This window comes from Pangasianodon hypophthalmus, chromosome 17 (assembly GCF_027358585.1).
Source record: "Pangasianodon hypophthalmus isolate fPanHyp1 chromosome 17, fPanHyp1.pri, whole genome shotgun sequence".
Classification (NCBI taxonomy): Eukaryota; Metazoa; Chordata; class Actinopteri; order Siluriformes; family Pangasiidae; genus Pangasianodon; species Pangasianodon hypophthalmus.
This window is the reverse complement of record NC_069726.1, coordinates 21,381,603-21,394,847: the sequence shown is the minus strand read 5'-3', so window position 1 is coordinate 21,394,847 and position 13,245 is coordinate 21,381,603. Positions and strand designations below refer to the sequence as shown.

At 38.1% G+C, this 13,245-nt stretch overlaps 1 protein-coding gene across 1 annotated transcript; it reads left to right on the top strand.

The window, feature by feature from the left end:
- The first annotated feature begins 783 nt into the window (after positions 1–783).
- On the top strand, positions 784–13,018 carry LOC113544130 (AP-4 complex accessory subunit RUSC2). The gene is made up of 11 exons (XM_026942781.3): positions 784–894; positions 1,239–2,581; positions 2,674–3,151; positions 3,710–4,450; positions 4,560–4,688; positions 6,273–6,349; positions 6,589–6,763; positions 7,071–7,176; positions 7,261–7,307; positions 7,995–8,691; positions 8,870–13,018. Exons 2-11 carry the CDS (start codon positions 1,331–1,333, stop codon positions 8,991–8,993), a joined length of 3,825 nt encoding a protein of 1,274 aa, XP_026798582.3. The 5' UTR covers positions 784–894; positions 1,239–1,330; the 3' UTR covers positions 8,994–13,018.
- Positions 13,019–13,245: the final 227 nt, after the last annotated feature.

Below are 13,245 nucleotides of genomic sequence, written 5' to 3'. Positions count from 1 at the left end.
TTACAATAAACCAATATGATGATTACTTCGAAGTTTGATATAGTCATGTCCTACTGGCAGATAATTTTTCACATTTGAAGCATTTATTTCTAGAAAGAAGCAAAATTATCTGCCAATAGAATAAGACAATTTAAATCTTGAAATGTGTGAAAGCTTAAAAAAACAGACTAAATAATCTTATATTTGATTAAAATAATCTTGTAATGAGAAATATTAGATGAATAGTCAAGATATTTTCTTTCAAGATATTATTGCTCAGATATCATTTGCGTGTATCAGTGTACACAAATCCATCAGTAGGGGCTTTTAATGCATGGACGTATTATTTTTTAATAAGACAAAACTACAGGTAATTAAAAGCACTGATTAGGTTACACCTTATTAGACCTTCACCTTTTTTAAATGGATACTAAAAGTCAAAGTTCATATATATATATATATATATATGTGTGTGTGTATGTATGTATTTTTTTTTTTTTACTCTGAGCCCAAAATAGTCATTTTTGTGCTTCCCCATATAACTGAAGCCAAAATATAAGTGTGTTACTGGAACAGAGCTATCAGAGTTTCCTGTCCCAAGTCCTGTGGCATCACGGCTGTGTGAGTCAGCATTAAGTTCCCCCATGCTGAGAGCCGGCAGAGCTCTGCCTTCCACACAACTCTCAGCAAATCAGTGAGCACGCTCAGAGACATCACTGATGCTGTTGCCATAGGACTATGGAGGGCGCAGAACCGCTGTGCTGAGAGACAGAGAGCGAGCCGGAGAAAGGGAGGGAGAGGGTGGAGAAAAAGGAGACTGGAGAGAGAAACAGTAAATAGGGGAGAGTGAGACACAGAAGGAAGTCTGATGGAAACCAATCCTGCTGTCACTTTGTTTTTTATGGCTTTCTCCTGGTAAGTGAACATTTCCATATGATATGAGTGTTCAGAGTTATGCGGTTGGATGTGTGAGTGATGGGGAAATGTTTGGCATTCGCCCCAGAGTCTGAGACTCTGTGGGTTGTTGACTCTCAGTTTGTGGATGGAGCTAATGGTTAGGTTAGATTTGATGCAGTCGCCAATTTTACTGTGACGTAAACCCAACATTTTGTTTGACATAAAGCAAAAGTGAAAATGTCGTAGCATAAACATTAAATGTCTTTTTATTTCGTGGGATGTCTTGTAAAGTGATCTTTGTATACCACATCAGACTTCCTGTAATATCAAATGACATATCAAATGTCCTCCTCGTTTGTTAGGTATTCCTGGAGATGCAGCATGATGTAGTTACAGGAGTTACCGCTTCGCTATCTGTTCTTTCATTACTTACTCCTGAATGTTCCTTTGAAAAATGGCTACTTCTGATAACCTGTCCGGAGAGACCGTGATTGTCCGACACATCCCTCTGATTCATGGTCAGTCTGTGGGTTGTCACATTTATACCCCAGAATCGAGACCGAGACGGCCCTGCTCTTTGAGTCTGACTCACAGTATCTCACTGCCTGAAAGAGAAAACCTCCCAAATGAAGCACTGAATGGTGACTTCCAGGGTCGCACTAGAACGTCTAGCTCCAACGAAAGGGCAGGAATCTCAGATCCGGGTTCTGGAAACACAAGAGGATACAACTCTACAGCTCTGTTTTGTCATAAACGGTTTGTTATTGAATCAGAGGCTAATGAGGCTGAGGAGAATCGTGATACATACGCAAACAACCTGCCTAAGTATTGTAAAGTGTACTCATTTTGCCAGCATGGAAATTCAAATGGGACCAAGGATAAGACCTTGAGGTATGCCACAAAGCCTTGGTCGCTTTGTTGCAGCCAGTGCACTGTCAGTACCACTGAATGCAACCATAATATTAAAATTTTGGAGCATTTTGGGACAGTCAGAAGTGACAAACAAAACCTTCCAGACTCAGGGCTGCAAATTTGCAGGGACAGTGAAGACACACCAATTTTAATGGACTGTGAGGAGCAAGACTGGGCTGGAGAAAAGGACTGTGACGGGTATGTTCAAAAGAAGGGAACTTTTAAGGAACATGAGTGCTATCACTATGTTCCTAACATAACTAATGCCTTCTCAGATTGTGAGTCTTTGAATCAAAACCAGACTGATTATATCAGTGATTCTTCTTGCAACAGCTCAGATGGGGTGCTAGTAAATTTCAGTGCCATTTATAATAAAACTAATAATGCAGTCCCTGCTACACCATATGACCTGGACAGTCCTGCCAATCAGTCCCGAGGATCAGGGTCCATGCACCAGGATGAAGACTTCAAGCTGATTCCTTGCTGGTCTCCTGGTGGAGGTGATCCAAATTGTAACATCTACCAGGCTGACTGTAACAGTTTGTCATCTCAGGAAATTTCTGATCTCACTCCCTGTCAAGGTCAGCTGAACACATACACCAGCAATTATTACAAGCTGGTGACCTGTGACCTCTCGTCTCAGTCTGCCGCTAGTCCGGCATGGTCATCTTTGACAAGTTGCTCAGAAGCTCACAGCCATGGAAGCATGACGCCACCCACAGAATACTTTCTCTTCGGAAAACCAGAGACAGAGGATGGGGAGGTGGTTGAAGTCAACCAAAGGGACCTCCAGGTACAGTAATAATATTGTAGTAGATCTTGGTTTTCTATTATTTTACTTTTCTTCAATTTGCCCCAGTTTGTGTATATATTCTTCTTTCCCAGGCTGATAAGGACACAGAACTGAAGAGAAGCAAAAGAACCAGGAAGATTTCAAAGGGAATAAATGAAAGAAAGACTCGCAGTAAGACACATCATGACAAGTGCAAAGATCTAGAACCCAATAGCCATGAACACACCAGTGCTACAGGAGTATCTCAGAGCTGGAATAACAAACCATGTCATTCCTTAACAACGCAGGAAGGCCTGCGCCGTGTGCTGAGTTGTCCAAGCCAGATAAGTGTACCCTCACACATGCTGAAGCAGCATAAAACCTCATTTGCAGAGCTCGCCCACAACAAAAAGAGTGAGAGAAGTCCGTCAGTGGTGAAAAACAGCAAGGGAGATCCTACTTGCTCCCAGGTCTCCCAGAACATTTCACCCATTCAAAGGAAACATCCTTTGGGACAAAATGTAACCTTAATCACAAGCAGGAGTGAGAAGGAATCTGGGGGCTCTGAAACTGCTGGCACACCACCATTGGGTAAGCAAACCAAACATGTTATTTAATTTACATATTTAATGTTCTATGAGGGCAGACTGGTGGTGCAGCAGGTAACATTGCCACCTCACAGCTCTAGGGGTTGATACTGTGCTCTGGTTACAGAAACTGTGTGGAGTTTCTGTGTGACATGTTCTCCTTGTGTCAATGCGTGTTTCCTTTGTGCTCTCCAGTTTCCTCCCACCTCCCAAAAACATCTCAGTATGTGGATTGGTTACATTAAATTGTCCTTGGTGTGTGTGCATGTTGCCCTGTGATGTACTGGCATCCCATCCAGGGTGTATTATCACCTTGCACCCAGGATGGGCTCCAAATCCACCACGATCCCAGTCATGATAAAGCATTTCCTAAAGATAAATGAATGAATTGTCTATTAACTGGTTCTTTTTGGATGTACATTGATTGACACTTCACCAAAACAGAAAGGTGACTTATAACAAACAAGGATTAATAAAGACTAGTAGCTTTCACTCATTTTCAGCAATGTTAGCAGCGATAACATACCAATAATATACCTTTCTTGTGTCTTTGCCTACACAGGAGTTCCTGAATCATGCCTAGAAGTGGTGCATTACACTAAACCACAGAGACCTACCTCTCTACCCATCCAGCCCTTTGTCCTTCAACCACCATCAGGAAAGCAATCAAGCAAAGCCCTGGCCTCCCTGATAAACCATTACATGAGCCACAAACATGGTGCATCCAAAGGCACTGACCTGCCCAGCCATTTAGCACCCTCACCTTTGGAGAACTATTCTTCCATTCATCTAGAGGTAACCTCATGCTCTGATACCTGCTCTACCTGTACCCCAACCACGATTGAGCCTCACATTCGGCCCCATTGGGCTCCACCCAGCCCACTGTTCTTCCAGGCTCAACCAGACCTTAAATACAGAAGTACAAAGACCGTAGAACCCAATCTGCCTAATAAAAGCCCAGGAGCAAATGATACTTGCTTAGATCAAACCTATCCAACCCTTAAACCAGGCGTGACAGGCCAGGAAAAGACATCTCTCAAATGTTTTCCCAATAAACATTTACAGAGCTTCCTTCCTGAGCAAGCTGGCTCACATCAGACACCTCCAAAATGTCTACTACCAGAACCAAGAATGCAAGAGGAGAATGTTTTTCCTCATTATAGCTTGTCCCCAGCCATTACCTCGGTGACATGCCTGACCTCTGACAACACCTTTATACTTCCTGGTGCTGGACGAAACAACTCAGATGCTGTTCTTCAAGCCCACACCAACGAGAAGCTCTTCGGACCAAAAAATCTACCCTGTATGATTTTATTAATATTTTTAAAAGATGCAATCACTGTGGTTTTGTATATGCTAAATTCAGCTATCCTGCTAATGGTAATTTCAGGTATTCTGCTATGTATGTACAGGCTTCTTAGTGAAAGAACAACATCAGCATGGTGACTCATCCTCTCTGGCTGACAGACCGCCTGAAGAGTTCTGCTCATCACCAGATCCCTCCACTAAATTACTTCCTATTGATCTGCTGCAGAGGAAAGGTGAGATGAGGAAACATTTCTATCCTGGTGGGTGTGATCACTTCCAAGCTGAGAATGCCCGCATCCGTAGGGCTAACGGATTAATTATGAACGATAATATAAAAGGATTTTTTTATGGTTTTAAAAAAAAACATTATATTTGATACATAGTTCAGACTATCCCATTTTTATTTATATGGATGTTCAGGTTCATGCAATACTCATAAATGTTTGAGGTTTTCAATTGCTGTAGCAACAACTTCACTAACTGCTTTATCCTGATTGGGGTCATGGTGGATCAAGAATTGACCTCAGGAACACTGGATATGAGGCTAGAATACACCTTGGACGGTACACTGGTCCATCATAAGGCAAGATTTAGACATCTTTCATACCATCAGTCATTCATACCTAAGGGTATCTTAGCATAGCCAATCCACCTGCTGGCATGTTTTTGGGAGGTGGGAGGAAACCAGCGAACCCAGAGCAAACCAGACCGGCACAATAAGAGCATACAAACCATTTTTTACTCCACTACACTGACAGTAACTCGAGTTCAGGACAAAACCAAGGACCCTGGAGCTCTCATGTCGGTCATGAATAAATAAAAATTGTAATCGTTGGCAAATTGCTGTGGTACAAGAGGAATAAAACACTTTAGGAAGTGCTGTTATAGGAAAATAATCATTTTCAAGGTGGTAAGAGTAACTTTGCTTAGCATCAGGCCGCGTAACAATGTGTTTTATTTCTTGCATATTGATAGTCGTTGAATCCTGACTGTAATTCTAGCATTCCAATCAGTTTGCATATATATATATATATATATATATATATATATATATATATATATATATATATATATATGCATACATGCATACGCTATTTAAGATAGAATTGTGTGTGTAATTGTGTTGCACCTGAATGATTTTTGTGTATCTGTGTTATGCTGATGGTATAATGATGCAGTATTTTTTGTCTGACAGAGAGACAGCCTCAAATTTCTCTGCAGTCTCTGGTTTCTGCTTCCCTGTAGGTGCTTGTGACCTACTTTTTAACTTGCCCTATCTTGGACAGACTCATGCACCGTGTATGAGTGTGTGAATGTGTGAGTGTGTGCACTCTAATACAACTCTTTTTTTTCCCCTAAAGATGCCGTTCAGCTTCAGTGATGTCCTTTAATGTCTATGGCCACTTTAGGTCATTTATTTGATTAATTTGATTGTTTATATATAACAAATGTAAATAAATTGTTAGCCCCAATATACATTATATATGTCACAAATTCCCCCCTGTCAATGCAAGTCGTGGTTCCCATCTCAGCGAGTGCTTTGCCTTTGTTTATGTTCTAGTCCTCCACACCTGTGTCCTGTTTTTGGTTTCATATATATATATATATATATATATATATATATATATATATATATATATATATACAGTATATCATGTCTAATAATTATATATATATATATAGTATATGACTCTTGATACACTACATGTGATACATTACATTAAGCAGCATATTTTTCTAGAACTGTAAGAACTATAAGACGGTTCACGAATATTACAATTCTCTCTCTGTCTCGCTCTCTGATTTGCTCACTTTAGACATGCTGAAATCTCTGAGCGTAGCAGTGGATTTGATCACAGCCCACTTCAGCTCCTGCACAGACCCTAATGAGAAGGTAGTATCATGAGAACAGTGATTTCACACAGCAAAGTCTCTTTTTTAAAGACAAAACCTCACCCATGAATTTTACATGAAACATGGTACAACAATACAAAACGTATCCCACTGAGTTCCAATTAGCACTGCTCTATTTTGATCCGAGGTGTCGTTCCAGTCTAGCAGTTAATTAAACGTGCTAATGATAACAATTCTGTGCGACTTTATACAATAGACTGTACTGTAATCTGATCACAGTTTAGACTGGGGAACAGCTCACTGTGTCCCAGAATCAGTCAACTGGTCCTAGATCAGCTTTGCCCTGCTTTCCGGAACATTCTCCAGGACGGGTTGAGACCCTTCAAGCTGGATTTGATTGTTGGACAACGCAGTAATAAGCCATGGAGCGTGGTGGAGGCATCAACGCAACCAGGTTTGGGAATGATAGTCAATTTTAAAGTCTTGTAAGTTGTTATTATATGGAAATATTTATTTTATGTGCTACTTAGAATGTGTTAGTTATTTTGTTGTTTTTATTGGGCAAAAGACTGTATTTACAATAGTGATTAATTAAAACAGAAGTCAGAAATCAAAATATAAAAGACAGAAACGTCTCAAATTGGCAAGGAGCGATGACGGGGCCAAGCATTAGAGCTGATTTTTGGAGTTATGAAAGAGCATCACACACCATGTACTTGTGTTTACTGCAGTTTTATTTATAAATATACTCTTTTTTCCAGGCCCGTCCACCCGCATGCTGCACAGTCTGGTCTCAGTTGTTAAGAAGTGCTCAAAGTTGACCAATCACACTATGAGGCTTAATGCCTTCTTCTTAGGTCTACTGAAGTGAGTCTTACTACAGAACATATATGTAACTTTTAGTACAAATGAAATAAATTGCTCTCTAGTAATAATAATATTGTTTCACAGCTTGTCTGCTTTGGAGTCTTGGTTTTGGCACTTGCACACCTGTGTAGGTAGGAGTTTAATGCTCTGTTTACAACTTATTGCTGGAGGTCTCAGTGACACAGGTCTTAAGTTTATATACCTACATATATAAATTAAAGAAAACTGTAATAAGGAAATGTAATGAAAGCAATGTACATCCTCATACTATCTTAGTTTCCTAGTGTTGTGTATTGCATATTGTGTTACTTGCTTTGTAAACTGATCCTAGGTGTTAGAAATACTCGTATATTGAACAAGTAAATAAATACGTAAGCAAGGAAGTCAGTAAGTAAGTAAATAGTAGAATATTAAGAAGATTGAGTTAAACATAATGTTTCTTGTTTAGTGTATCTTTACTTTTTTTTTTTTAGCAATTAGTAATGATTAGTGCCTTCTGATGCCTGCAAAGTGAACTGAAATTTCAATGCAAAGACTGACAAGCTTTCCTCTTACCCCCAAATGACCCTCGGCGCTTAGTTAAAACTACACACTAAACACTGTTCCAGCTGTAGGCGGAGCTAAATTCAGAGCTATAAATTTGTCAACTTTAATATATTAATGTAAAGTATTAAAAAGATTAATATAAAGTAACTAGCCAGATCTGTTGCATGTCAATACTGCTAATCACAATTTTAGAGATACTTGTAAACATTACAGACTACACCTTTAAAATGTGTCATTTTAATCTGAATGTACCTTATCATTTTCCCTCACAGATGTGATTGCAGAGTACTACCACCCCTGGGCATTCCTGGCCTTGTCCCAGGATCCAGCATGTAAATCTCTGTTTCAGGAGCTCCTCCTCCTGCTGCAGCCACTGTCTGACTTGCCCTTTGACCTCCACTTGCTCTCTGAATCAAGGCTCCAGAGGAGACAGGAGCAGAACCAGCCATCCGTCCAACAGTCAAAGTTTCTTGCCCTGTCTGGCTGTTCATTTCTAAAGATTTCTAACAGGCAGAACAGTGATGGACAACCGGAAAGATCTAAATTGAAGGAGAAAAGAGAACCATGCACTCCTTCTCAGACGGAAATCCATACATCCTGTAGCACTAACATACACAAGATCCTCCCAGGCTGTGCAGTTACAGTTTCTAAACAGTCCACCCAAGAACCGGAGCAGAAATCAGTTTCATTTGTTTGCTCAAAAAAGAAGCATGCTGGATGGTGGCTCAGCCAGACACCCATCACTGAACGTGTGATGGAAGCAGATTGCTCTGACACCATTCCTCATGTAAGAAATAATGAGACATTGGTGGAAAATGGGGTTAGAAAGAGGGAAGAGTTCTCACTGAGGACTGATGAGGTCAAACCACCAAAGGAGCTGCGCTGGGCCCGATTATTTGGTTCTGGAATCGGCAGTCCAGTGGCAGTGGAAAAGGCACGAGGACGCATCAAGCAAAACCAGAGAATCAGGTCAGTACCAAGAGCAGGTTAGCTTCAGTCATAGACATCTGTGACTTTAAGTAATCTAACACTTCCACAGGAAAGTCAAATTTGAATTCAAACACAACGTCTACACAGCTGAGCTCAAATCATGCCACTGTGTTCACCTACAACTATTACATATCCAGAATTTTTTTTTCTTCTCCAGGCCACCTTCACAATGGCTCCAGCTTGGAGCATCAAAGATGGACCAGCTGGCCAAGTCTATGTGGAGTAAAGAGACGAGCAGAACCTTGTGTCAACTGCAACAACGGCCCAAACTCAAGCAGTGAGAACACTGATAAAAAGCTATGTGGACAAGAAGTGTGAAGAGAAGCACAATCACCTACAAGCCCAATTAACCTAAAGCGGTATTTTACTGATGTTTGGTTTAATGTAGTCCACAAAAAAAAAGCATAGCAGAATCTTCTGTAGGTATTAAAATGTATCTGTTATGTAGTCAGCTTTTTCATCATTCCCTGCATCTTAATATCCAACATTTCCAAAACATTTCGAAGTTGGCGATAGTACACATTGTTTAACTTTAGACAAATCTTACATAACTATTCCAAATCAAAGGTTTCCAAACTTGTATAGTTTAAGGCTCACTTTGTGGATAGTAAATGAAAATGCACTGCTAGCACATAGTTAACACATAAAAACATCTATGACTCTTAAACATGTACCATATTTTTTAGATTTAGATTAGTAGAGTTAATGAATTGACAAAAAAATATATTAAATATGTCTACATAGCAGGGGTGGAAAATACTTGAGTAATTGTACATTGTTACTGTAAGTACTCTTTTGGAAGAGTTGTACTTGAATTGAATACTTGAACTTTTACTCAAGTACTTGAGTACTTTTACTCAAATTTTTTTTTTTATTGCTTATATTATTATTTTCACCTTCAGTGTACTTGTTACAAATCTCAAAATTTTTCGTATTTTTTCCTATTTCATTTTCCTCATAATTTTTTATTATTAGTAAGATGGTGTCTCTGGCCGGATGAGATTTCCCTTCTCGTAAATTTGAAATATCAATCTTTAATATTTGCCATCAAACCTAATATGTACTGTATGTTGAGTTAACTTTAGAATTTTTAAATTTAGCTAGTTCAATTAGCTAGCTGGTTATTTCATACATTAGTTTGTTAAATTACCTAGCTACGTTTTGTAAATTATTTTGTTAAATTATCTATTTAGTTAAATTTCATATATTAGCTTGTTATATTAGATAGTTAGTTATGTTTTGTACATTAACTTTTCAGTTAGCTTCAGTTAGCGCAGTTTTTTTGTTTGTTTTGTTTTGTTTTTGACAGTGTGTCTTAGCATTCATTCCAAAAATGAATTTAAACATTAGCTAACCAATAAGCCAAATTCCAGATTTGTCTGAGTTAGCAGAATATTTTCCTTATGACTGATTTCTCAGTGAATTACCTAGTCATGTAGGATCGTTTAAATGTAGGAGTATGTTTCAATGTAGATACTTTTTGACTTTCAATCAAACATTTTTTTGCCTCCATACTTCTACTTTTAAATATTTTGCCACTGTACCTATACTTTTACTGAAGTACAGTTTCTCTTCACTTTTCTCCACCCCTGCTGAGTAGAGATACACCTGTTCTAAAGTATTCTAAAATTAGATTTCTTGCCAAATTTGAGATAAATGGTGAACTCGTGAAAAATTCACCCCATTGACTAAAGAACCATTTCACTGGGCAACAGTGAACTTGAAATTAAATGCAGATCTCTAAAAGCATCTGCTTCTAGCGGCAAAAACGCAAACTACATGTTTAAAGGAATAAAAACATTTTTTTCAACCTGATCTCTATCCATATGTAATGTATCTGTAATTAGAATTTCCACAAATTTCTCTGTACTGAGAATAGATCAGAAAGCCTCTTTACGCTGAACTCATTTATAATGAATGTCTATAGTGCACTTGTTGGGCAGTCACTAAACATTTCTGTGTGTTTGTAAATTAATCTCTAAACCTGTGTAGTTAGTTTTGTCAGACAATAAACTGATTTCACAGTTCTCTGCAGTAGATTCAGACTTTTGGACCATGCATTCAACTATAGTATAGAAAAGTGCATTTCCTGGAAAAAAAAAATGCAGAGTGACAGCACAGCATAAGCAAGTCGCCCAATGATGCTAAGAATTTGCTAGGATTTTCCTAGGTAGTTCCTATGGTATTCCATGTTGTTGGTATGTGGTTGGTAGGTTGTTGCTACGTGCTTGCTAGGGTGGTTTCTATGGGATCTCAAGTGGTTGATATGGTGTTGTTTTCTGGGTGTTCTGGTATTCCAAGAGATTGCTAGGGTGTTGCTAATACATCATTTTTGACTGTGCATTCGTGCCAGAAGTAAGGAACATGGACACCTTTGATTTGATGTCACTTGCTGAACTCGGGTAGAAAAGAACTTCCAGGGTTTCCAAGTAGGAATTCCTAGTTGAAAGAGGCTTTTATTTGGTCAGAGGTCAAAAATTCTCAGTGACAATTTTAGCTGTACACAGCATAAGCTGTTGCTATTGTTGCTCCGGTGTTGCTAAATGGTTGCTATGTAATCACAGCCGGTTGCTAGGGTTGTACCAGTTGTCCCAGTGTTCCCCAGCATGACAATTATACAAACTACTGTATATGCATCTATATTAGATAGCTATATAGATATTTTCCTTCAAAGCATGTAATCCATAATTAGTTTTTTTTCTATAAGACACATAGAGTGAAAGGTACAAGTATCAATATTGCAGGTTCAGTATTTGAAGAAATGACTGTAGCTTTCTAACGAATGATGTTGCTCTATGCAGAAGTGTGACCTCTGACCTCCAAGAATGACACAGTAGAGGAGAGTGGGGCATGCTGTCACACTTTTCATTGTTTTTTTTTTTTTACATTTCTTTCAGTGTATTAAAATGTCATACCAAATGAAAGAATGTCTCAGTCTCAGGCACATATTTTCTATTTATTATAACTTTATATCTTATTTACGTACAGTGTTATAGACAGTTCAACAGAGGGTGTGACAAATTGCCCCGCTCTCCCCTACATTCATCTATGGAACGTTGTCAGAAGGAACGGTATATAGTGTACAGGTACATTTTGATTCCCAAGGTACAAGCAGTGATCCTTAGTGGTCCTTCCAATTATAATTATATAAAAATAATTATATACCATAATGATTTTTAAAGTTGCTAGTGTTTGTACTCTGAAAGAACCAGTTTCGTACCATTTTGTTTGAGATGAAGTGGTTGATATGACGATATGTTTACACTATGACAAGCTTTTCTGACTGTATTGAAGTTGCCATCAGTAATGACCAGCTGTAAAGGAAATTACTTGAAAAGTCCAGTTGACTAACTGTTTCATAACAATAGAGATTTTAGTCCCATCATAACCACAAACAAATAAAACCTGAGTAATAACAAATATCTAATTGGATGAAAACTTTTATCTCATAGTTATATTTAAATTTTATACCATATCGCTGCTGAGGTCTGGATTCTGATTGGTCAGAAGATGTTGATTAATTTTCTATAACAGCAGCACTAATAACAGTGCAGCTGCAAGACACAATTTTATATTAATGTACTCGTTCTACTAATACATCAGTTCATCAGTTCTCTAGTAATAGCTTACACAAGGAATTGTATGGTGGACGCTCCACATTAACAGATTAAAATATGTGTGTAGTTGTTGATATGATGCAGTTTTCTGTAAGGTGATGTTTATGTACTATTTATGAAAGGAGTCTCCAGTGTCGGTGCTTTGTAAGAGTCAGCGGTAAAGCTGTACGTTTTACGACACGGGAAAGTCTTCACGAAAAAAACATGGAGTTTGCAGTTTGCAGGTTCGTGGTCACGTGACAAGGTGTGTTTTGTTTTTGTCTTATTAACTTCAAGAGAGCCTGGTAAAGAAACAACTGTTTACAGCTGCTATAATGAACTCATTTCATGGGTATTCTGCAACACTAAATGTAACTAAAGTGGATAAAAAGTATGACATGTCATTTATTAATTGATTAAAAAGTGTAATTGTTGGCAATTTTCTGTGGTATAAGGGAAACACTTCAGGATGTGCTGTTTTTGGAAAATAGTCAACTGTAAGTGTTTTATTCCTTCCATATGATTTACTTGTTCGTTTTTCTTCCTGATCCCTAAAACGTTTAAATAGTGACAATATTAAAACAAGAGTCATTAACCTTAGATATTCATAGGAACTAAATATCATGAATCCCATTTAGTTAAAAATGCTTTAATTTATTTAAGTATTATGATTTTTAAAAGTTTTATTTTCCAATATCTCCTGCCACACTATTATACATATATAATATATATATATATATATATATATATATATATATATATATATATATATATATATATATATATACATATAGAGTGTAAGTGATTTTTGGAGTGCCTCCTCTCTGACTAACTGACTGACTGTGGGTTTTCCTGATGAGATCTGTGTGACAATAAAACACATTATGTCTAAGCATATCTGCAGTTTTGGGGTTTTCTTACCAAAAAAAAACAAAAA